General features: G+C 38.7%; 1 protein-coding gene across 1 annotated transcript in view; it reads left to right on the plus strand.

Annotated features, from left to right (window-relative positions):
• The window catches only part of CSTF3 (cleavage stimulation factor subunit 3), a 65,854-nt gene extending 42,652 nt beyond the window's left edge, over positions 1 to 23,202 (plus strand). The window contains exons 4-21 of the mRNA XM_058160636.1: positions 1,905 to 1,937; positions 4,506 to 4,603; positions 5,728 to 5,794; positions 5,881 to 5,915; positions 6,022 to 6,148; positions 7,729 to 7,806; positions 7,972 to 8,134; positions 8,636 to 8,745; positions 9,933 to 10,049; positions 10,189 to 10,263; positions 17,944 to 18,087; positions 18,174 to 18,276; positions 19,562 to 19,631; positions 20,965 to 21,160; positions 21,278 to 21,431; positions 21,701 to 21,795; positions 21,935 to 21,995; positions 22,484 to 23,202. Of these exons, the coding sequence (XP_058016619.1) occupies positions 1,905 to 1,937; positions 4,506 to 4,603; positions 5,728 to 5,794; positions 5,881 to 5,915; positions 6,022 to 6,148; positions 7,729 to 7,806; positions 7,972 to 8,134; positions 8,636 to 8,745; positions 9,933 to 10,049; positions 10,189 to 10,263; positions 17,944 to 18,087; positions 18,174 to 18,276; positions 19,562 to 19,631; positions 20,965 to 21,160; positions 21,278 to 21,431; positions 21,701 to 21,795; positions 21,935 to 21,995; positions 22,484 to 22,686 (1,929 nt within the window). The 3' untranslated portion in view covers positions 22,687 to 23,202. The remainder of the gene's footprint in view (positions 1 to 1,904; positions 1,938 to 4,505; positions 4,604 to 5,727; positions 5,795 to 5,880; positions 5,916 to 6,021; positions 6,149 to 7,728; positions 7,807 to 7,971; positions 8,135 to 8,635; positions 8,746 to 9,932; positions 10,050 to 10,188; positions 10,264 to 17,943; positions 18,088 to 18,173; positions 18,277 to 19,561; positions 19,632 to 20,964; positions 21,161 to 21,277; positions 21,432 to 21,700; positions 21,796 to 21,934; positions 21,996 to 22,483) is intronic.
• Positions 23,203 to 24,614: the final 1,412 nt, after the last annotated feature.

Here is a 24,614-nt window from a genome sequence, read left to right on the forward strand (position 1 = left end):
ATAGTTTAAAGATACTGGAAGTGATGCTGTTTTTTAATTTTCCTCCTCATGGCTCAGTTTTTAATGATTACAATGCTTCCTAGAATTTAAAAAGTAACACAAGTTCCTAGGTTTTCACATTCCTTTGCAATGATGCAACCCCCTGAAGTATTTGCATTAATTTCTTCATTACAATACTCGGTTCATACTAGAACTAATATTGCAGAACTCCAAGATGTATCAGTCATAGAACATCCTACTATTAAATTCCACAGTGATTTCCAAAGCACTGTTGTTTTTAGCTTGAATTGAAACCTTCCCCCTCATGGCCTCTGTTTTTAACCTTAATTTTAACTTTGAAATAAAATATTGTATGGAGAGTTATCAGCTATATAGAATAGAATAGAATAGAATAGAATAGAATAGAATAGAATAGAATAGAATAGAATAGAATAGAATAGAATTTTTTATTGGCCAAGTGTGATTGGACACACAAGGAATTTGTCTTGGTGCATATGCTCTCAGTGTACATAAAAGAAAAGATACCTTCATCAAGGTACAACATTTATAACACAATTGATGGTCAGTATATCAATATAAATCATAAGGATTACCAGCAACAAAGTTACAGTCATACAGTCATAAGTGGAAAGAGATTGGTGATGGGAATGATGAGAAGATTAATAGTAGATTAATTAGCAGATTTAGTAAATAGTTTGACAGTGTTGAGGGAATTATTTGTTTAGCAGAGTGATGGCCTTTGGGAAAAACCTGTTCTTGTGTCTAGTTGTTCTAGTGTGCAATGCTCTATAGCGTCGTTTTGAGGGTAGGAGTTGAAACATTTATGTCCAGGATGTGAGGGATCTGTAAATATTTTCACGGCTCTCTTCTTGATTCGTGCAGTATACAGGTCCTCAGTGGAAGGCAAGTTGGTAGCAATTATTTTTTCTGCAGTTCTAATTATCCTCTGAACTCTGTGTCTTTCTTGTTGGGTTGCAGAAGTGTGTATTCCCAAAAAATATTTAAGTCTTTTGAATATTACATGGTAGAGACGTTTCCAATATTTATTTCATTTGTGTGTTAGATTCATGTTGTAACTCATCAGTTTTTGGGGTGGGGGGATAGCTTTTCCATGTCCTGAAACACTGGATGGATCTGTTTGATGAAGGGGTTTTTTTGGTGATTTTTTAAAAAATTTTTTAGACAAACACATAAAAACATCTTCAATACAAATACAAACAGTGTGTCGGTTGTTTGATGGAGTTTTGTATTATAGTTATTATTAATGAACATCAAAAGCTGCTTTGGCACTTTAATATCAGCTATAATGAACGTCTTAATTTAGAAAGTAAATTGTTATAAAACAACATATATTTGTTCTTAAATCTGTGTTAGAATTTAAACTAATAAAGGAGTACTGTCTATATATAATAGCTATCTGAATATAAACTCTGTAACATACTGTGAAACAGGAGTCGTAAAATTGCCTTCCATATTAATACAATATGTTATAAATAATATTACTGTGTTTCCCTGAAAATAAAAACCTATCTTATATTTTTTTGAACCCTGAAATAAGCGCTTGGCCTTACTACCACATGTTCAAAAGCCCGATTGGGCTTATTATCAGGAGATGTCTTATTTTGGGGGAAACAGGGTAATATTATTTATGCTTGATTATCAGGAGGATAACACATTCTTGAGCAAATTTTAATGTGACTGAAATATATCACAATATTATTTTCTCATAATATAGCCTCATCTACTGAAAGTAATACTAGCTTTTTCAAAACCCTTTGTTGTCAATTATGTTGCAGTTTAATATTTTTTTAAAAAGCCAAGTCTATTCCAACTAATAAATAGTTTTTTTTCATATTTGATGAAAGGCTGACCTAATTATTTGAGGGTTTTGTTTTGTTTTTCAGATAAAAGCAAAAAATTATGACAAAGTAGAAAAGGTAAGCGTCAATGTTTACATTAATTTAAAAAAAATCAAACTAGTAACAATTAGAATATGTATTTTCTCTACTGTGAGAATAAGTTATGTGCCTACCTTGAGCTAACATGTCCTAACTTTTTTGAGGGATCATGAATGAAATGTTCCATATGGCTGTTGGTTATACAAAATGTATAAAAGTGGGAAACACAGGAAGGTGTTTAAGGTATTTATATTTAGCATTGGTATTCATATTAAGGTATTCATATTTAGCATTGTGATATGGTATAGACATAATGAGACCCTCAAGAATGAGTGGGTTGTCATTAAACGTATTGGTCCTTGTCTGTATGAGAATCAGTACTTCCACACGTTATATATAATTTCCATAAATAATGCATACAAAACATGCTTGCATGTTAAACCAAAGATTATGCAAATCACTCCAGCTACATACATGTTCCTGTTCTTACAAATGATCCTTTTGTATCAAAGTTGTTATCTTTGAAGTTCACATTCTAGTATGAACCACAACTATACTTTTTGCTTTATGGCACTTCTGGAACAACTTACTAAATAATCAAGATAGTTATGGAAAAAATTTTCACCATATGTTATTAACATGAAGAGCCCAATGGATTGGGAAGAAGAAATGATGGTTGACACATAAAAGCAGTAGACAATAGAGCTTAGAGTGGCGTTTACAGTTGCTTATATTGATTTATGTACAATGTTAGAAAGACAGTTTGATAAACTGATTAAGGCCTCAGACCAGGAGGCCTTGAGTTCTGATCCCATCTTAGCTGGGTGACTTTGGACCAGTTAGTTCTCTCTCAGCCCTGGTAGCAATAACAAAGCATTTCCAAAATCTGGGCAAGAAAATTACAGAGATTTGTCCAGGTAGTTGCCTGGATCAACACTGGCTCAAAGGCTTAAAATAAAAAGTAACTTACAGCCATTCTGACAATAGAAGAAGCCCTCAAACTTCAAAACAACCATGTTTTCTTCAGGTGCTTGAGGCTGCTTCAAAATATGCATGTTCACCCACTTGGCTTCAGGTATTTCCTATGCGTGTTGGAAGCAGCTGCCCAAGTTGGAAAAATGGCTGTCTTAACAATTCATAAAAAGATGTTTTGTATATGTTTTCTAGTTAACATGCAAGCAAAACAAGATTGGACTTATTTTAGCATTTTAACATCAGACAATCCCAAGGAAATAGGCTACACTGGAAAGTTTAAAAAAGAAATCACAAAGGAGGGCAGTAGCAAATAGCTTTTTTGTTATTCACAGGAAAACTACAATGTGCTTAGTCTATTATGCTCATTGCTCATAATAAACATGAACATTAACATAAATACAACATGCTTTAAAATATTAAAACTTACCTATATAAAGTTAAAATACCATGGGATGTGCATCAAGCCTTACCTAACAGAAAAATAAAATCAGATTGGGTTTATCATGTATTGGATGCCTTTCCACAAATATCACACATTTCTGTTTTTCCTCACTTTTTGAAATTTAATTGGACAAGTGAAAGTATACATTTAAATATAAAAGGGTATAGCATTGAGAAGGCCCTATGTATCTACTTCATCTAAAATCTGACAGTTTAGAGAGGAATATGAATTAGGGTTGCAAAGACAGAAGAATTTTGAATTGGGTCTAGCAGCTGACTGGGAACAGTGAACCTGATGAAATATTTATTTTGACCTTCATGTTACCCAAATCCTGCTGAACAAGACAAGAATCTTTATTGTGATTAATGATCTCTACATAAAACACATTGCACACATATAGATAATACTGATTAGCAAATTAGCAAAACAGATCAAACAGATGCTACTCACCTTACTTAAATAGATAGACTCATTTGAAAAAGTTAAAAAAAGGAAATGTTTTAAATATAATTGACTGATTTGACCAGGATATTTAATTAGGTTAACAGCTCATGGGTTTTGGCATAAAACGGACAATGTCATAAAACATGGTGGGTTCAAAGCCTCTTTCACTACAAAGTTTGGAATATGAATGGGATGTCTTTGTATCTATCCTCAAAAACTGCTTAAGAGCCTTAAACTATGCCATCGTTGATTTGGGGACGGTACTTTGGTTTTGATACCTTGTCGATGAGAATTACTTAGAAAAATGTCTTCAATAAATATGCAGCTATGCTCTAAATTAGTATCGAGTTCCTGGCCCTCCTTCAAAGATATCCTTATATTCCACTACAGTCATATGAGTAACAAAGTACATATGTTCTGTGAAGTCCCTCTGATGCTTTAAGGTGTATAAAGTGCCAGTCAAATTTCCATTTAGAAAATCAGAACATGTAAGGCTCCAGGACTGGATACTGTCAATCTTTTCTTTCAAATTGCTACAGTTTACAGCTCTATTATTTTAACACTGGTTAAAAATAATCGAGACTTGAGTGTAATTCATGAAGCTTTGCCCAAGTTTCGTTTAAAAAATGTAGAGGGTGATCATTGTATTTTGTTCAAAATTGAGGAAGTTTGTTCAAATTTCCAAAACAAGAACTACTCTGACCTGCTGATGGACTCCTATTTCTTTTTCCTCTCAATATAAATAGCTGTTTCAACGATGCCTTATGAAAGTCTTACACATTGACTTGTGGAAGTGCTACCTTTCATATGTGCGAGAAACAAAAGGGAAGCTACCCAGTTATAAGTAAGTTGATATGGTTTATTGACTACTTCTTTTAGGCCTGAGATTTAAGGAAGAAATAGATAACTCTGCCAAGGTCAATTCTTCACATTGGCCATACTGTGGCACAAATTGATGACTTAGCACTATAGGAGGATTGCTTAGACTTTGAGTGTATTGCTGTAACACTGCTGATCCAGGATTGGTACTTCCCTCTTCCCCCTCTTCCTGACCTCCTGCTTTTACTTTTTAGTTTATGTAGAAGCAACAATAACCTTGGAACTACCCTATTGTTCAGTGGTGTCTCTGGTATAAAGATACCACAAAGTTAATTTTCTTGATTCAGTGGTTTAAACTGTGGCAAATATTTGTGCATCATTATAGTTAGTCTGTGAGTATCTAGCTCACTCCAAACTGCTCTGAATTTTTTTCATGCTTCCTGCTCTTTGGAGAATCAAATGTCCAGACAGCCATCAGTTTAAAGCAGTTTGGAATTAATCTGAAAGTTGTTTGAAGTGTAATCCTTCTCATTGTTACTTTTAAAATCTAATTTCACCTTACTTTGCAGAACAGGTAGTCTGCTGGTGACTGCCTTGTTTAATACTGTTCACAGTTAAACTGATGATGAAAAAAATAGCTTTGTAATCAATTCTTGCTTTTATGACCTTCCTAGATATGTAAAGGAAAGGAAAGCTTTGAAAAGCTGAGAAAATTCACTTAACAATTGTTTTGCTTAATAACTCAGTTGCCTGTCTCAACTGCAGTCACTGAACAAGAACTACCAGTATTTTCAATTATATGACTTTACAGTAATGTAATCCCAGAGTAAGGATGCCAATAAACAGCAAAATGTCTTAATTTTATTAAAGCTGCTTTGTTTCAGCTCTTTCTAAACCCTATGTTATTTCCCAAAGAAGTTCAAATCTCAATCTGCTTTTTAAAAATCCTTTTAAAATGCAACATGTAGGTTCCTTGATCAGGGAATTCTCTCCAAAATGTAGATCCTCTTGAAGCATGTCAGACTCTGCTCTATGAAAAGTTTGGAATAGTATTTTTATATATGATAACCTGCTTGTTTAAAGTAATAGAACATAATAAATATTTTTTCATGCAAGTTTAATTGTGTATTTCCTGTATATTTTTTGCAGAGAAAAAATGGCTCAAGCATATGATTTTGCTCTAGACAAAATTGGCATGGAAATAATGTCATATCAGGTAAATTTCTATATATTTTTTGGAAATATTTTTTGTTAAATACTGAACAGTTATGACAAACTAAACTTTGACTGCTTTTTATATAGATCTGGGTGGATTACATCAATTTTTTGAAAGGCGTGTAAGTACAATAATTTTTCCTTTTCTGTTAATTAATGCAATGTTGATGTTCATACAGGTTGCAAAGTGTAATTGCTGACATATTACTGTCTCGCCTCACTATTTAGTGAAGCAGTAGGGTCCTACGCAGAAAACCAGAGGATAACAGCTGTCCGCAGGGTTTATCAGCGAGGCTGTGTGAACCCTATGATCAACATTGAACAGCTATGGCGAGATTATAACAAGTATGAAGAGGTAAATGAAAAGATGCTAGCATTCCAACTCGAGTGACTCTAACATAACTATTTTTTTCCTCTGCAGTGGGCTTTTTCTGATAAGGCAAGGTGAATAGACTCTTGTCTCATACTGTTCAAAATTAAAACCAGTCTTCTGCATTAAGACCAGCCATTTATATTTCTTTCCCCCTTCCCTTCTTTGTTGCTTTGTTTATCATCTCAAATCATAAAGATTCTATAGAAATTGAAAGCTAATTCATTATTTGGTAAAGCTGAGTTAATTTCAGAAAGAAAGAAAATAATTTGTAAGAAAGTTAAGTCCTATCCCACTGAAATATCTGGGATCCTGTCTGACTATGGATTTTTGTACCTGATCTCAATGATGCAGAATTTACATATGGAGAACATTGGTTTGCAGATACAGTTTTGATCCTTTTGGCCACAAGGTATATATTCTGTGATAATCCTAGCTCAAGAATAGCTAATGCATTGGGGAACAATCTTTTTCACAACATAAACAGGTAGATTTTAATTTTTTATAACATTCAAATCTGAATTTTATTGCCTTCTAATGCTTCTTCAAAGTTTATTGAACTTAAGCATTTATTATCTGTCTGCCTTAATCACAATGAATTCAGAATTACTTCTGAAATTAGTTATCTGAGATCTTATAAGAATTAACTTTTAAGAATTAACTGATGTTTTCAAACCTTTATTACTTTTATTAAATGTTGAAAGAAGTTGATCGAGTTAATATGAATTGTTTATGTAGCAGTTATAACAATTTGAATACCTTATCTTGACAATCAGTGGCTAATTTTTTTCATCATCAAAAAAAAAAAAGAAACCTCCCTTCCTTTTACAAGAAATCTGGTCTAGTCAAAGTTTTTGGAAGTTTTTTTAAATTATGTACATTTCTCATCATGCTGCTTTTAAATTCTCATATTATAGTTATTCTGTATATACTATACAGCATGGTGGCCTAGTGATGAAGGCGCTTGCCTCCCACTTGAAAGGTTGAGAGTTCTGTCCTAGGTAGCGGCAGATATTTCTCCCCCAGGGTGCAAAGAAAAAAATATCTGCTATGAACTCCATGTGGCGTCAGGATGGGCATCCGGGCAGTAAACGCTCAGCTCCATCCATTTGCCCTGATGCTACCCTCAAGGGATTTGAGCAGGGGTGTGAAACTCAATTTCATTGAAGGCCATATAATTGTATTATATCTCAGGGGGCTGGGGTGGGTGTGGCCAGGGTGGACGTGGACATCTCTCATGTCTGGGGTGCCTATAGTGACCCGAGCACTCTGGTAGTGAAAATGGGCTCCTGAGTTCTGTTTTCAGCTGTGATGGCCTCCTGCAACCCTCTGCCAGCGAAAACACCTCCATTTTTGCGGCAGAGACACTGCGGGCCAGATCTAAGCACCCCACGGGCTGGATCTGGCCCCTGGGCCTTGAGTTTGACACCCCTGGATTAGAGGGTCGTAAAAAGGGAGCTGTGTGTATACCATATATAACTTGTTTAATAAAATACATAGGAGGTCTCAGTGAACCTACGCAAGTATAGGTTTTCAGAGTTTAACGGCTTGTTCTCTTCTTCCAGGGAATCAATATCCACTTAGCCAAAAAAATGATTGAAGATCGTAGTAGAGATTATATGAATGCTAGACGTGTTGCTAAGGTACGGATGATGGTGGATTTTTGTTTTCCTTTTTATGAATTCATTGTGGTGAAAAACTGAACTGCAATACATGTCCGATAGAACAACTTTCGAATATTAAAAACAAACCACATTATTGAATTATTTGTTTTGTTTTAACTACTGTAATATCTACCTATCTTTTAGGAGTACGAAACTGTGATGAAAGGTCTGGACCGTAATGCTCCCTCTGTCCCACCACAAAATACTCCACAAGAAGCACAGCAGGTAGACATGTGGAAAAAATACATTCAGTGGGAAAAGAGTAACCCTTTGCGTACCGAAGACCAAACCCTCATCACAAAGAGAGGTAACTTCTTTTTTTTTTTTCTTTTCTTTTCTTTTCTTCCTTTTTTTTTTTTGCTTTTCAGATACTTTTATAGAGTCTAGATTCTAAATCTAGAGCGCTGTGTTGTGTCCTAAATCTTGTTTTACTGCCCAGATTATTTCCATGATGGGATTGCAAGGCATTTGAAACAGAATCTGATAATTTTGGAATAGAAGAATAAATTTACTTTTGCTTAGATTACAGGATACAAGAATGATTCCTTTGTGTGCTAAATATATGATGTTGCTTGGGTCACCAACAATTTTAAATGTTAAAAATTCCTACTGAAAATAAAAAACAACAAGTACATTTGTGAGAATGCCCTCAAATTTATGGACTTATTGGGGAACAATAAGATGTGATTTCTCAGTCAGACAAAGCAAAATTGGTTAGTGAGGAGCTTGAAAAAACATTGTGATTTAAATAAGTAATGATTTGTTTTGCAAAATCCCAAATAAATATTGTCTCTGTGTCTTCTCCTAGTGATGTTTGCATATGAACAATGCCTCTTAGTATTGGGTCATCATCCTGATATCTGGTACGAAGCTGCACAATATCTTGAACAATCCAGCAAGCTGCTAGCTGAGAAAGGAGTAAGGAAAAAATGTTGAAATATCTGCATGTACACTACTGGCATAGATAACACATTGTTTTGTGTTATCTATGTGTTTTATTACGCATTGTTATTTAGTATTAACACTGTTAATTATAACAGTATACAAACACCGATTTGACTTAGTATGTCAAATAATTAATAATTGAAAAATTGTATGGAAACAAAAATAATCAATATTGTGAATTTATTACATATAGTCCTCTGATTACAATGGCAATTGAAAGTCCCATCACTAAATAATGCAGTCCTAAAGGGCGATGTCACATGACCCCATACTTAGTGCGACTGCAATCTTGGCAGTTCCAGTTGCTATTGTAATCCCAGACCCATGCAAATTGTTAAGTGAGAAGAGGCAGGAATTCCAGGAAAGAGGGCCAGTGGGTACTCTAGTGCTGCAGGGGAGGTCCACTGGAGGGCAGAGGGTTCTACAGGTAGATGCTCCAATGCTTTGGCGGGGGGCTGGGGTGGGCTGCAGTCAGATGTTGTGGATCATGGGCAGGTGCCCGGATTCCATGGATAATAACTCCAGAGTATGGGTGAACAAAAACGCAGTGGATGTGGGAGTAATTTTCAACTATCTTCTGGCTTTGCTATTAACTTTGCTTGAAATCATCATATAACTGTGGTGGTCACATGATCATAATAATGAGCTGACCACTGCGCATCTGAATTTTAATCACATGATTGCAGGAGTGTTGCAATGGCCAGAACTTGAAGAACAAGTTATAAGTGCCCTTTGTTCAGCACCATCGTAACTTTGAACAGTTGCTAAACAAGTGGTTGTAACCCAAGGAATACTTGTATGACATAAATGTTTCCAGCCAGTATACATAAAATGAACTCCAATACCCAATTAGAAACCAATCAAGTTTGCGTGTTTTTGATATGCAATCCAATTAAGTTTACAATGCTAGTATAATTTTTTCAGTGAGCATAGTAAAATGAGGACCCAGATTGTTGGGGGCAATAAAGTTGACTTTGTATATAATATACAAATGGATGAAGACTATTGCTTAACACAGTGTAAGCCGCCCTGAGTCTTCGGAGAAGGGCGGGATATAAATTCAAATAAAAATTTTAAAAAATGGCTGAAAATTGTTTTCTGATTATCCTTTTTAATTATTTTGCCTGACAAATTCTTTTCATTATTTGATCTTATTTTAGGATATGAACAATGCTAAACTTTTCAGTGATGAAGCAGCAAATATTTATGAAAGAGCAATCAGCACTTTATTAAAAAAGAATATGCTTCTTTATTTTGCATATGCAGATTATGAAGAGGTGAATCAAAAAATTTCTTTATTCTCTCAAACTTTAATGAAATCCTCCCTATGTTTAGAAATTGTAATCTCCATAAAAATATAGTCAAACTATTATGCTTTGGGCCTAAACTAATCAAATATTTTTTTAATTTGTGCAGAGTCGTATGAAATATGAGAAAGTACATAGCATATATAATAGACTCTTGGCTATTGAAGACATCGATCCCACTTTGGTATGTTTGATCTCTAGTACTTCAACTTTCAAGTAATTGAAGTTTAACCAACTTGGATTCTCTTGGCTTAGCTCTCTCAGTGGTATTTTTTAAAACCATTTTTGGTGCTTATTTTGTATCCCCCAATTTATATAAATCGTATGTTATCTCAGCTTTTTTGTCATTGTGATAAAGATTATATTCCTGTGCCAGGGGTGAAATGCTCCCGGTTCGGACAGGATCGTGAGATCCGGTAGTGATGGGAGCAGGTAGTTCGGAGAACCGGTAGCAAAATTCCCTCCCTCCCTCCACTGCCCACGCCTAGCTGTTCCTCTTCTCTGTCCCTGAAGCGCTCGGTGGTGATATAGCTGCAAACGGCCTTAAATGACTGCCGCGGCACTTCAAAGGGCCGCACTACAGCTGATCAGCGCTGTAGGCAGCTAGTAGACCGGTGCCTGCCAAAAAAAAGGCACTCGGTAGACCGGTGCCTCTCAGTAAAAGGCAATTGGTAGACCAGGGTGTCTATTTTTAAAGAAATAGACTGGTGCCTCTCAGTAAAATGCAATTGGTAGACTGAAGCCTCTATTTTTAAAGAAGGTAGACCGGTGCCTCCCAAGTTTTGTATACTTTATTATTTTTATTATTTATTATTATTGACCATGCCCATTCAGTCACCTGACCACCAAGCTACACCCACCAATTAAGCCACGCCCACAGAACCGGTAGGGAAAATTTTTAGTTTTCACCCATGTCCTGTGCTTACAATTATGGAAATATGAAAAATATTACATATTGTTTCAATATATGTTTAAGGAGAATAGCAAGTGGAATTGCTGTTAACAATAATTTCATATGCATTAACAGCATTAGGGACATCAAGAATGCTAAAATATCTTAGCAAAAAAAGCCAAAAAACAAAATAAGTGTTTCATAATATCTAGATCTCTTTTATCTTTTATTGATTTTATTATACTCTGATGTGAGCCGCCCAGAGTTGTTGAGAGTCAAGTAACATTTATTTATTTATTTTATTTATTTTATTAGATTTTTATACCGCCCTTCTCCCGAAGGACTCAGGGCGGTGTACAGCCGAAATAAAATACAGAGTATATACAATTAAAAGAAATTAAAAGAAACTATTAATAAATGGCCGATAATTTAAAAAATTTACAAATATTTAAAATCTCTAAAACCCCAATTTAAAATCAACTATTTATGCCAGTCCTGCTTGAGTAAATAAGTATGTTTTTAGCTCACGATGGAAGGTCCGAAGATCAGGCACTTGACGTAGGCCAGGGGGGAGTTCGTTCCAGAGCGTTGGTGCTCCCACAGAGAAGGCCCTACCCCTGGGAGCCGCCAGCCGACATTGTTTGGCAGACGGCACCCTGAGAAGGCCCTCTCTGTGAGAGCGTACGGGTCGATGGGAGGCATACGGTAACAGCAGGCGGTCTCGTAAGTACCCGGGTCCTAAGCCATGGAGCGCTTTAAAGGTGGTAACCAGGATCTTGAAGCGCACCCGAAAGACCACAGGAAGCCAGTGCAAACTACGGAGCAGTGGTGTTACGTGGGAGCCTCGAGCGGCTCCCATTACCACTCGCGCAGCTGCATTCTGGACTAACTGCAGCCTCCGGGTGCACCTCAAGGGCAGCCCCATGTAGAGAGCATTGCAATAATCCAGCTGAGATGTAACCAGAGTGTGAGTGACCGTGCATAAGGCATCCCGGTCAAGGAAGGGACGCAACTGGCGAACCAAGCGGACTTGGTAAAAAGCCCTCCTGGTGACGGCCGCCAGGTGTTCCTCAAAGGACAGCCGGCCATCCAGGAGGACGCCCAAGTTGCGAACCACCTCCTTTGGGGCCACTAACTCGCCCCCAACAGTCAGCTGCGGGTGCAGCTGACTGTACCGGACTGCCGGAATCCACAGCCACTCCGTCTTGGAGGGATTGAGCTTGAGTCTGTTTCTCCCCATCCAGACCTGTACGGCTTCCAGGCACCGGGACAGCACTTCGACCGCTTCGTTGGGGTGGTCCGGGGTGGAAAAGTACAGCTGAGTGTCATCAGAGTACAGATGATAACTCACCCCGAAACCACTGATGACCTCACCCAGCGGCTTCATGTAGATGTTGAACAGGGTAGGCGAGAGAATCGACCCCTGGGGTACCCCACAAGTGAGGCCCCTCGAGGACGACCTCTGCCCCCCTGTCAACACCGACTGCGACCGGTCAGAGAGATAGGAGGAGAACCACCGATAAACGGTGCCTCCCACTCCCAATCCCTCCAACCGGCGCAGCAGGATACCATGGTCGATGGTATCAAAAGCCGCTGAAAGATCTAATAGGACCAAGGCAGAGGAACAGCCCCTGTCCCTGGCCCTCCAGAGGTCATCCACCAACGCGACCAAAGCCGTCTCCGTGCTATAACCGGGTTGGAAGCCGGACTGGAACGGGTCTAGATAGACAGCTTCCTCCAGGTGCCGGGGAAGCTGCCATACAACCACACTCTCTACAACCTTCGCTAAAAAGCGAAGGTTGGAGACTGGACGATAATTTCCCAAAATAGCTGGGTCCAGGGAAGGCTTCTTTAGGAGAGGTCTCACCACCGCCTCCTTCAAGGCGGTGGGGAAAACCCCTTCAGCCAAAGAAGCATTTATAATCCCCTGGAACCAGCCTCGTGTCACTTCCTGAGCAGCCAGTACTAACCAGGAAGGACACGGGTCCAGTAAACACGTAGTCGCATGCAACCTCCCCAGCAACCTGTCCACGTCCTCGGGAGCCACAGAATCAAACTCATCCCAAATAACCTCAACAAGACGAGTTTCTGTCACCTCGGCTGAATCATCGCAATCATGGTCCAAGCCATCACGAAGCTGAACGATTTTATCGTATAGATAACCGTTAAACTCCTCGGCTCGACCCTGCAGGGGGTCATCCCGCCCCTCTTGTTGAAGGAGGGAACGGGTCACCCGAAACAGGGCGGCCGGGCGGTTATCTGCCGACGCAATGAGGGTGGAAACGAGAGCGTTCGCCTCCCTCATTGCCACTAGGTAGGTCCTGGTAAAGGACCTCACTAGTGTCCGATCAGCCTTGGACCTGCTGGACCTCCAAACACTCTCTAGGCGTCTTCTCCGGCGTTTCATCTCTCTCAGCTCCCCGGAGAACCAGGGAGCCAATTGAGATCTATGCCGGGTCAGAGGCCACAAAGGCACGACACGGTCCAAAGCCCCAGCCGCGGCCCGATCCCAAGCCGCAACCAGTTCTTCAGTCGTGCCGTGGGTAAGATCCTCAGGAAACGGCCCAAGCTCCGTCAGAAACCTCTCCGGGTCCATCAGGCGCCTGGGACGGAACCAACGCATCGGCTCCGTCTCCCTGCGGTGGTGAGCAGCGGTTCGAAAGTCTAGGCGAAGGAGAAAATGATCTGACCATGACAATGGTTCTTTCACTATATCTCCTAATTCCAGATCATTAACCCACTGACCAGAGATAAAAATCAAGTCTAGCGTGCCTCCCCCGATGTGTGTAGGGCCATCAGTTACTTGAATCAGGTCCAAGGCCGTCATGGAGGCCTGGAACTCCTGAACCACTGTTGATGACAAGCCGGCCGATGGCAAGTTGAAATCTCCCAAGACCAAAAGTCTGGGGATCTCAACCGCCACGCCAGCAAGCACCTCCAGTAGCTCAGGTAGGGCTGTAGTCACGCAGCAAGGAGCCAGGTACGTGATCAACAACCCCATCTGATTACGATGGCCCCACTTCACAAGGAGGGATTCACAGCCAGCTATCTGAGGAACAGTGGACTCCCTTGGCTCCAGGCTCTCTCTAATCACAACCGCCACCCCGCCACCCCTACCCTGGGCCCTCGGCTGATGGAATGCACAGAAACCCGGCGGGCACAGTTCTACCAGGGGTACACCCCCTTCTGTGCCCAACCAGGTCTCTGTAATGCCCATAAAGTCCGCGGACTCCCCCTGAATCAGATCGCAAATCAGGGGAGCCTTATTAACCACGGACCGGGCATTGCAGAGCATCAGCCGTAGGCCCGAGCTCTGAGGATCTTGACCATCCGGGGAACGAGTAGGGACTGGGGGGCCGGAGCACGTGATCGCCTTTAAACATCGACCACGTGCTCCCAAAGAACGATACGGCCCCCTGCCTCCGCCATATCTGCCCCTCCCACTTACCGTACAGATGGAATGATATTCTCTGCTCTGTTCAAACCCCTCCCCTCCTGTCTTCGGACCAGCTAAAATAATGTCGTGAGCGCGCGCTAGGACTGGACATACCCTCCCCGACGGGTTTCCCCCATCACCCGCCCTTGCCCTCCCCCCCTTTAAAAATTCCCTATTTAAAAATCCCCAAAGGCTCTTCCTCGACGCATGCCACCTCTGTGGGTCCCAAAACCCGTCATTGAGGCCGGCCCTTGGTAGTGCAGAGGGCCATTCCTGTGAGGCGGGGGCACCTCGCAGGCAGAGGAGTTCATGTGCGGAGTATCGCATGTTGAAAAGTAGAGACAGCGAGAGAAAGTCATTTCCTCAGAATGGACAAGGCAAGAATAGATGGACCAACCAATGGGAGGCCCCTTTGTCCGATGGAAAGTCAAAGTCAAAAATAGGCCAACAAACCCATATGGCAAGAAGGTGAGAGGCGCCATCGTCCCCACCATCGCTGGCACTGTCAATTCCCGGAAAGGGAAACCCCCGACAGCTCTTACAAAACCGGGTGGAATCCCCTCCCCCACCTCTTCAGACAGGGCGGGGGGAGTTCAAAACCCGTCGAACATCAAACATCCAAGTTTAATTAGTTATTGTTATTTAACTTGCAGCAATACATACATAGGTATCAAAGCAAGGTGAAGAACCATATTCAAAAATAAGTTCTTGTGTTACAAACTTTTTTCAGCTGTTTAAGGATTTTTTAAATTTATTTAAACAATTTTATCTGGCTGCCAGTTCATTAAGTATGAAGCTGACCAGCCAAAATAAGATTAAAAAGTAAAGCAAGGTAACTAATAAATATAAAACCATCACAACATGATATAAAACATTGTAATTGATAATTAGTATCTTAATTTGCACTCAGAAGCCAGTAGAAAGCTAGTGTAGTTCATAACGCAGTGATGTTACATGGGTCCATTAAGGTAAACCCATAACTATTCATGCCACTGCATTCCGAAGAAATTATAGTATTTGGATGGTCTTCATGGGAAGTCCCATGTACCACTGATTCAATTCAAGTGACAGGTAACTAAGGCATGAGTGACAGTGAACAGTGACTCCAGATCCATGAATGAGTGCAATTAATGCACAAGATGGGGTTGTTCAAAGGCCCTTTTACCCACAGCTGCAACCTGTTCTTCAAGCAGGAACTGCAAGTCCAATTTGGGTCTCCAAATTGTGCACTGAATAACAGAATAGCAGAGTTGGAAGGGAAGTTGGAGGTGTTCTAGTCCAACCCCCTGATCAAGCAGGAAATTTTATATCATTTCAAACAAATGGTTGTCCAACCTCTCCTTAAAAACCTCCAGTTTTGGAGCAACCACATTTTTTGGGGTTTTGAGACAACTAATTTTGTCTGGGAGAATGCAACCTCGCCTATAACTAAAGATGGAAAGTCTATAGATGCAGGGGCAGGGGTGGAGGCATTAAAATCTACAGCCACTCAGTCATGCTTAAATTGAGCTGAAGTTTGTTATTTTCCCATCCAGACCCTTTCCCCAGTCTACAAATACTTTGAAGGAGTCTTGTTTGCATAATTTGATTGACCAAGGATAGAATGGTAAAGCTGTATATCACCAACATACTGATGATACTTACACCCTTACTAATGGATGGCTTCCTTCACTGGTTTCATGTTAAATAGAAGCAGAGAGAGGGTAGAACTCTAAAGGAACTTAAAAATCAGAAATCTAGGGCTACATTTCTCTCCATCAAAACCAACTGACCTGGAGGAACAGAACTACACAGCACTGTGCCCACCACACCCAATTCCCTAAACCAATTCAGAAGGATATCATGATGGTATTGATAGATCAGGTATGGTCAGGGTGGAGGCATCACCCCATCTTAATTCTGTTGTAGGTCAAGTACAAGTGCAATTAATGCTGTATCAGTGCTATAGCCCAGTCTGAAACGTGACAGAAAAGGGTCCAGATAATCTATTTCCTCCAGGTTCCTCTGGACCTGCAAGCCTACCACCTTCTCAAGGTTGGAGACAGGGTGAAAATCTTCCAGAGCTATTGGATCCAAGGATAGTTTCTTGAGGATGGGGTGGACCACCACCACTTTAAGGGCGGCAGAACATCTCCTCCCTCAAGGATGACTTCACCTCTGCCTGGATCCAACCACAGGTTGTCTCCCAAGAGGCCTTAACCAGCCAGGAGGGACACAGATGTAAGTTACAGGAGGCCATAGATTCCTTGTCCACATCCTTGAGACCAACCGGCTTAAAAGTTTCTCATATAACCATACATGACTGTGCCTCAAACAAAGCACCTGCACAACTGGAATCCAATTCAGAATGGATTTTAGTGACTTTATCTGCCTCAAGTATCTTTGTAGTTGCCCTGCAAATATTCCTCAGGCCCATCCCTACCTAGGAGAGACTGGGTCACCTTGAACAGAACCTCTAGATGGCTACCTTCACCTAGAGACACAATAAGGGAAGAAAAATAATCAACTTTCTGATTAGATTCATTCTTAGTTTTGTTCCAGAGATATTCTGGACATTTCTGGTGCTGTTTTATTTTCAGAGCTTTCTGAAAACCAGGGGTAGCAGAAAATGTTTACATAGATACAGCCCAATCTAGAGGTATTGTTGAACCCTTCATTCAAGGTAGCAACTATGGCTTCATAATGACCATGAACTTCCAAGCTGCTTCTGACCTCATACCTAGGGAGGCAGGTTGAAGTCCTTCAATATAAGTCTGGGAAACTCTACTGCCAATCCAGTTATGTCACTGAGCAGCTCAGAAAGTGAAACTGTTCCAGTAGCAGCAATCCCAATTGATCACCAGAGTCCAACTTGATCAACAAGGTCTCTGAGAGCTGTCAGGATCTTTCAAGTGACAGTAACAACTCTGCTACCCTGTCTTAAAATAATGGCTGGTATTACACTTGAAACCCAGATGGGCACATTTTTGAGAGGGGAAATTCCCCTTCCAACCAGGCTTTAGTAATAGATACCGGATTTCAGTAAATCATGCCAGTTATCATTATTATTAAACCTGATCAGAATTATGAGATTTTAAATTATCTATTATGAAAAGACAGATGGTTGATTTGTTGCACCTCATTTTCCACATCTAAGCAAACCTAAACAATTCATTGGCAAAATTCACAGCCCTAAAAGTTGCTGACGATTTGGATAGCAGCTGGAGAAGCAGAAAAGCAAAGTAGCGTATAATTCCAACTCTAGGGCCAGTCACTTGAGCAATATGGTAGTGGAGATTTTTGATCAATTGAATTGTACATTAGTTATTTGCTATGTAGGGCTTGGTTTGACCCCCAAGGAATTTGAGAAGCAATATGAGTTTAGACAATTACGTGTTGTTACGTTTGGGATGTTTAAGAACTAAAACATGTTAAATATATATGCTATCTTGAATTTCAAAATATAAAGAAATTTTAATGTGCAACAAAGCCACATTTGTAATAAAGCATAGATCTCTTTACACTGCACTGCAGCTAAAAGATTATCCATTCCTCAGGTTTATATTCAGTACATGAAATTTGCAAGGCGAGCAGAAGGTATAAAATCAGGCCGAATGATATTTAAGAAAGCACGAGAAGATACCCGCACCCGCCACCATGTTTATGTTACAGCTGCTCTGATGGAATATTATTGCAGCAAGGTAATTCTTCATAGTGAGTGAAATTATGATATCAGTTTTTAGATGGTTCATTTTTTACTTGACTAATAACGTTTTTAAATTCACAGGACAAGTCAGTGGCTTTTAAGATTTTTGAGCTAGGCTTGAAGAAATATGGAGACATTCCAGAATATGTCTTGGCATATATTGATTATCTTTCTCATTTGAATGGTAAGTCCCAGGAGCTCTGAGAAATCATTAAATTGAAGATTGTAATTCACTTTGTCTTTTTTTATTAGAATATTATTATTCATTTGTTTTATTTCTTATAACTGCCCTAAATGCAGTGAAAATGTTAGAAAGCATTTTTGTATAAACAAAACAAATGTTTTCCACAAAATTGAGCATCTAATTTGTAAATACTGGGCAATTGATAATTTTAGAGGCATTCTCGCATAATTAATTGCTAAAAAAACCTGGACTTTTAACATTTAGTGTTTCTTTGTTTTTCAAAAAGTTTATTTCATCAAGATTTGTGCCCAAAAGGGTTATTATACACAATCTGATTTGAAGAGAATGTAGACAAAGGCTGATGGATTGCATAGCGGACATGTGTGTAACAGAGCACTAAAAAGACGAACTGGGAAGACTTTGGGTTAAATCTCCCCTCATAGTCAAATATACAGGGAGTTCTCACTTGCTGACTGACCAATTCAGTGGCTGAAGTTATATCAGCACTGAAAAAGTAGATGTCTGAGAAGTCCTGGAATTGGTGGCTGTCCCAGTTCCCCTATATTTACGTGATCATGATTTGGGTGCCTGGCAACCAGTGCATATTTACAACACTTGCAGCATGCGGTGGTCATGTGATTGCCATTTGCAGCCTTCTCAGCCAGTTTAACTTTGATACTTAGATACTTCTACAAATTTATATTATATTATAATATAATAATAATGATGGTGTTTGATCATATGTACTCTGCTGTTGTCAACATTGTAAATTGAGTTTTAAATTTTTCTGTTAAGATTCGGATTGTTTCAGTGTGATACAGTCTCTTTAATTGTAATGAATATGTAATTAAAAGTTAAGTTTATTTAGCTTCTTTTCAGCCTTAAGCCCTTTTTGCTCAGCTTTTATGTAGGAAAGCCAGCCATTAGTATTTTGTTCCGTCCATGTGGAATAGATGGGGATTTTCAAATAATTAGTTATTTTCTTATAATTTCTTTTTAATATTTTTCTAAAAAGGTATGAGATGAAAAGATTTTAGATTGAACTGATAGAAAAGGTGATAAGTTACTGTCTTGAATTAAGGGAAAATCGTTGCCTTGTATTTTTTCCTTCTTTTTTACAGATTTTTTTCTTCCCTTTTTTTTCCTCTCTTCACATTTTTCGGTATTTTTCTTAGTTTATTCAATATTTTAACCTTGTTTTTTAAACTTAAAAATTTTCTGTTCTTAAAAATCAGACGAATATTTACATGTTTTCATCTTTGCTTTTAAATTCTGTTTTTAATAGAGGATAATAATACAAGAGTCTTGTTTGAACGTGTGTTGACCTCGGGGAGCCTTCCACCAGAGAAATCTGGGTAAGCCTTACCAAAGCTTCTTCCTACAAGTGATCTCTTTTGTAGCACATTCTGTGGGCATTCATTTATGGATGCCCCCAAATATTTTGATGGTGTACTGATCTAACTTGTCATGGTTAGATCATTGGCCCGCATGCATCAGAAATGAGTTTACTGTAATCTGCTCAGAGTCACTTAAGACAGCGAGATCAGCAGCATATAAATTTAATTAATACACATATACCAGTGGTGGGTTGCTCCCAGTTTGGACCGGTTCGCAAGAACCGATAGTAAAATCGGCAAGAGGCTCCACCCATTGACCTGGACATCATCAGGAAGCTTCTGCGCATGCGCGCGGCCCTGTTGTGAAGGTAAGTAGAACCCACCCGATATATACATGAATAAATGTTCCACCTTCCTGCCTGCTTTGTACCTGCATTCTTCCCCATCTCATCTGTGTTTATGCTTTGAAAACTATAGTAATGAGTTTACTGTGAAAGTCACTTGTACAGTGACATGGGTGGTGTATAAATTTGATTAATACAAACATACATAAATGTATGATCATACCTCCTTCCTGGCTTTCACCATACATTCTTCCCCAACTCATCTATGTTTCCTTGCTGAAAACTATTCCCTTTAACAAGTGATTTCCACTTGGAACCAAAGTGCTGGGGAGTTATGTACATTTGTGGATTACATTTGTCTAAATTTAATAAATATTTTGTCTGCCATTTTGCTCCTAAATGTAGTGAATTGACTATCTATGCATGCAGCTTATTTTGTTTCCATTTTACTTGTAAGAGCTCTTCCACCATGGCTCCTCTTTATACATAAGGTGACTGGTTGCCATTCAGTCTGAATCAATATTAAGTATAGAATCATTTCTTTTGACTGTCCCTCCTTACTAGAGCAGCTTATAGAGTAGACTCAATTGTCATTTTTTCTGGATCTAAAATAAACATTTTCTAGAAAAAGGAGGCAGCTAAAATTAACCTGTGGGCTATTGCTGTACCTTTTGGTTAAAAGAAAAAAATGACTAGTATTTGTATACAATAAATTTAACATTAGATTAGAATAGTTTCTCATGCAAAGACAGAGTTGATTAGTAGCAAGCCACCAACACATAAAATATTTCTTTAGTAAACATGTAGCAGTGAGTCTTTCAATAAATTGGATTTGAAACCTGCTGGTTATTGAACAGTTGCAAAAGACATTGGTACTATTTTAGACAGTGTAGTTAGAATATGCTTAAATAAGCATGTTTTCAATATTTTGATTTTTCTGTTTCTTGTTGGGCATATGAATTAATTGTTATTGGGTTTTTTGTTTTCTTCTGTATTTTCTTATACAGAGAAATATGGGCTCGATTTTTAGCTTTTGAAAGCAATATTGGCGACTTGGCTAGCATATTAAAAGTTGAGAAACGAAGGTTTACAGCTTTCAAGGAAGAATATGAGGGCAAAGAAACAGCTTTGCTGGTAGACAGGTATAAATTCATGGATCTGTACCCTTGTTCTGCCAGTGAACTCAAAGCTCTTGGTTATAAGGTAAGTTAACAGAGAATGTTACATTATGTCCATTGGCACACTTTCATCATTTAAGGATTTTTTAATTTATTAAGCCACATGGATTCATTAACACTTTTCTTTTCATACAATTTCCAGGATGTCTCTCGTGCAAAGCTATCAACCATAATTCCAGATCCTGTAGTGGCACCTTCAATAGTACCTGTGCTAAAAGATGAAGCAGACAGAAAGCCAGAATATCCAAAACCAGATACCCAGCAAATGATTCCATTCCAACCAAGACATTTAGCACGTGAGACAATTACTAAATTTTCTCAAGATAAAAAGGGAAATTCTCTGCTACATTCTGGCTGAAACTTTATTTTTAAAATGCTTTTCTAATTTACCCTTCCACATGTATTCTGTGCTGCATGCAGTTTGTGTTGTCATTTGATCTCAGATTTTTTATTCATTGCATATGATGCCTTATAAGCTTCATCTCCAAAATAAACAAAACTCCAATCAAGCCTTTTTACTTTCGCCATAAAACTATAGAGTTATTTTTGTGTTATTATATTCCAGCTCCAGGTTTACATCCAGTTCCTGGTGGTGTCTTTCCTGTTCCACCTGCTGCTGTAGTTCTAATGAAACTTCTCCCACCTCCTGTGTGTTTTCAGGTTAGTTGTAATATAATGAAATCTTCTGAAGACTTGGGTAGTTTACTGACTCATTTCATTAATATTACATTTATTGAACTATAATGCGTTTATGTCAATATTCCAATTAAATGGCTGATCTTTTTGTGTGTGTGTGCAGGGTCCATTTGTGCAAGTGGATGAGCTCATGGAGATTGTCAGAAGATGCAAACTTCCAGACAGTAAGTTGTTTTTCCTCTGGCCCCCATTTTGGAAGTGCCTGGTGGAAGTACATTTTCACCTGTGTTGTCCCTGTTCCATATCAGAGTATTTCTTCCCCACTCAGATCCCAGATAATTACTTTCCTAGCCAATGGGTTCAGGGCTGGTGATATAATGGAACTTTGGTAGATTGACCTGGACCGTTCTTAGAGAAACTGGATAGATCTGTGTTTGGGAAATGGGAAACTATAGAGTTGGTTATGGTGATCGCCAGTAAGGTCATTTCACTGGGTCAGAGGTTGGCTGGATTAAAGGTATAAGGTATATATAAATAGGGTCATCCTTAACTTTAGAAAATGGCCGTTTGAGCAAAAATATTAGTATTCTATCCTTCTCCGTAATTACTGATGGATGTACTTTATATCTCTAAATATAAATCATGTGTATGTTCACAACTATTGAGCAAACCTTTTTTCACAAAATGAACTCTTTTCTTCCCTCTTCCAAAGCTGTGGATGAAGCTGTACGGATTATTACGGGAGGCTTGCCTGACCTTTCAATGGAAGGGAATGGACCTTTGGAAAATAATGCCCTTCTCAATAAATCTGTCAAAAGACCAAACGAAGATTCAGATGATGATGAGGAAAAGGGATCAGTGGTTCCTCCAATTCATGACATTTACAGAGCACGACAACAGAAACGAATCCGATGAGGCACGTCGCAAATTCAGTTGTGAAAATCTAAAGGACTTGTAATATGTTGTCTTTCAACAAATCAAATGTTTAAAAAGAATTGAAAGTTTCTAACATGCATCTTGCAACTGAGGTTGTTTTGTTACTGTGGTGCCTCTTTTTTACCAGCTGTTTTTTCATCAGAAAAGGAAAAAGGCAGATGAACGAGCAAATCTGAGTTCTGGCAGCAACTACACATTGGGACACAGACCATGCAAAATGTGTTTGCCATTGTTTGGTTGGTCTTCAGATGTATCCTCACACACCACTTGAATTCTTGTGGGGATTCTGACAGTTTTATTTTTAAAAACTGGAAAGCTTATAATGGGGAAATATTTTAAATTCACATTTCTGAAAAACAAACTGTTCTCACTTTGCTCATGTAGTGTCTGTCCTGCCTTATTCTTCATTTTAATTTATGGCAGAATGAATGGAAGCTGTTTTGTAGTTTAAAATAGAAAAACAAATGTTCCTTTCAAATAAAGGATCTCCTTAAAGTTACGTCTCATGATTATTTTTCTAGCTGATACAAAAATTGTCAGTATCTCGAAACCACTAATCATCCTAAATACTGAAATGAAATTGGTTCCGCTGATGTTTACTTTTCCTTGGATAAGTGTATATTGAAGTTTGTCTTTAGCATTATTTTTCTAGGCATTATTTTCCTTAGACTTGATGTGTGACAAAGTGATGTGAAATAAACTTTGAAGAGAAATGAAATTTGTAATTCAAAGATGCAATTAATGATTGTATCACAGTATTAAAAAATACGTAATTGTCCAGAGCATAAAATTAATTCACAAAAGTTTCTAGAAGAGGCCTGCTAATAATTCAAATAATTTATAGAAATTAAATTATTCCGTAGAAATATAGAAATAGAAAATGGCTTGAGATCCTTTTGAACTGAAGAGTTCCCATTTTCATTGACATTTCAATGCTAGTCAGCAAATACTCCAGCTATACAATAGTAATCATTGATGATTTAGGGGAGGTACAATTTTTCTGTCAGTCAAAAGATTAACATTAGTTTTGTTTTGGTTACGTAAATAATAACTGGATGCAGAAAATATTTCTGGTATTTTTCAGATTACAAAATAAAATGCTAAGTACTGTGATAGCCACAAGCTAGCTTCAAGATAAGGGACAAGATTTTTGTTTGTCACTTGCCTATTACCTTTAATTGCGTGAAAGATATGAAATCACTCAGTATCTCTATAGTCAATACAAATAATTATAGAATTTATCTTTCTGACCTACTATTTTGCCCTTTCTCGGTAGTTTTAAATCACTCCAGAGAAAGTTTACATTTCAAGTTGAAGTCTGCAAAATGCAAATTTGATTACAAATTTCATGTAAAAATGTCTCACTCTTTATTGTGTGTTGTTGTTAGTTGCGAAGTCGTGTCCGACCCATCGCAACCCCATGGACAACTTTCCTCCAGGCCTTCCTATCCTCTACCATCCTCTGGAGTCCATTTAAGCTCATGCCTACTGCTTCAGTGACTTATTGTGTGTACTATGATAATTTTAATATAGAAGTAGTACTGTGGTCCTTGAAAATAGATAACATTCTCTAACCCATGCATTGTTGGAATTTTGAGAGAAATAAGACTTTATAACTTAGCATCAGATTCCACTTCATCTGCTCCATGCAAGAAACACAAACTTTGGTCTCTGTGGAGAGATGCTGAAAGAATCTGAGCTTTGGGGTTTCCTATATTATTTGCCATCAAAAAAATCGGAAGAAAGGAACTGGTTTGGATGGTCTGAGAGAGCACACGTAGAAATCTTTATTAAGTCTATTAAGTAATAGACTTCAGGCTTCCAGGAATCTTACGGTTATCGCATCAAAGATCCATTCAAGCACCAGGCACAAGATACACCCGTACAAGTGAATGGATTTGCCAAAC

This window comes from Ahaetulla prasina, chromosome 1, assembly GCF_028640845.1.
Source record: "Ahaetulla prasina isolate Xishuangbanna chromosome 1, ASM2864084v1, whole genome shotgun sequence".
Classification (NCBI taxonomy): domain Eukaryota; kingdom Metazoa; phylum Chordata; class Lepidosauria; order Squamata; family Colubridae; genus Ahaetulla; species Ahaetulla prasina.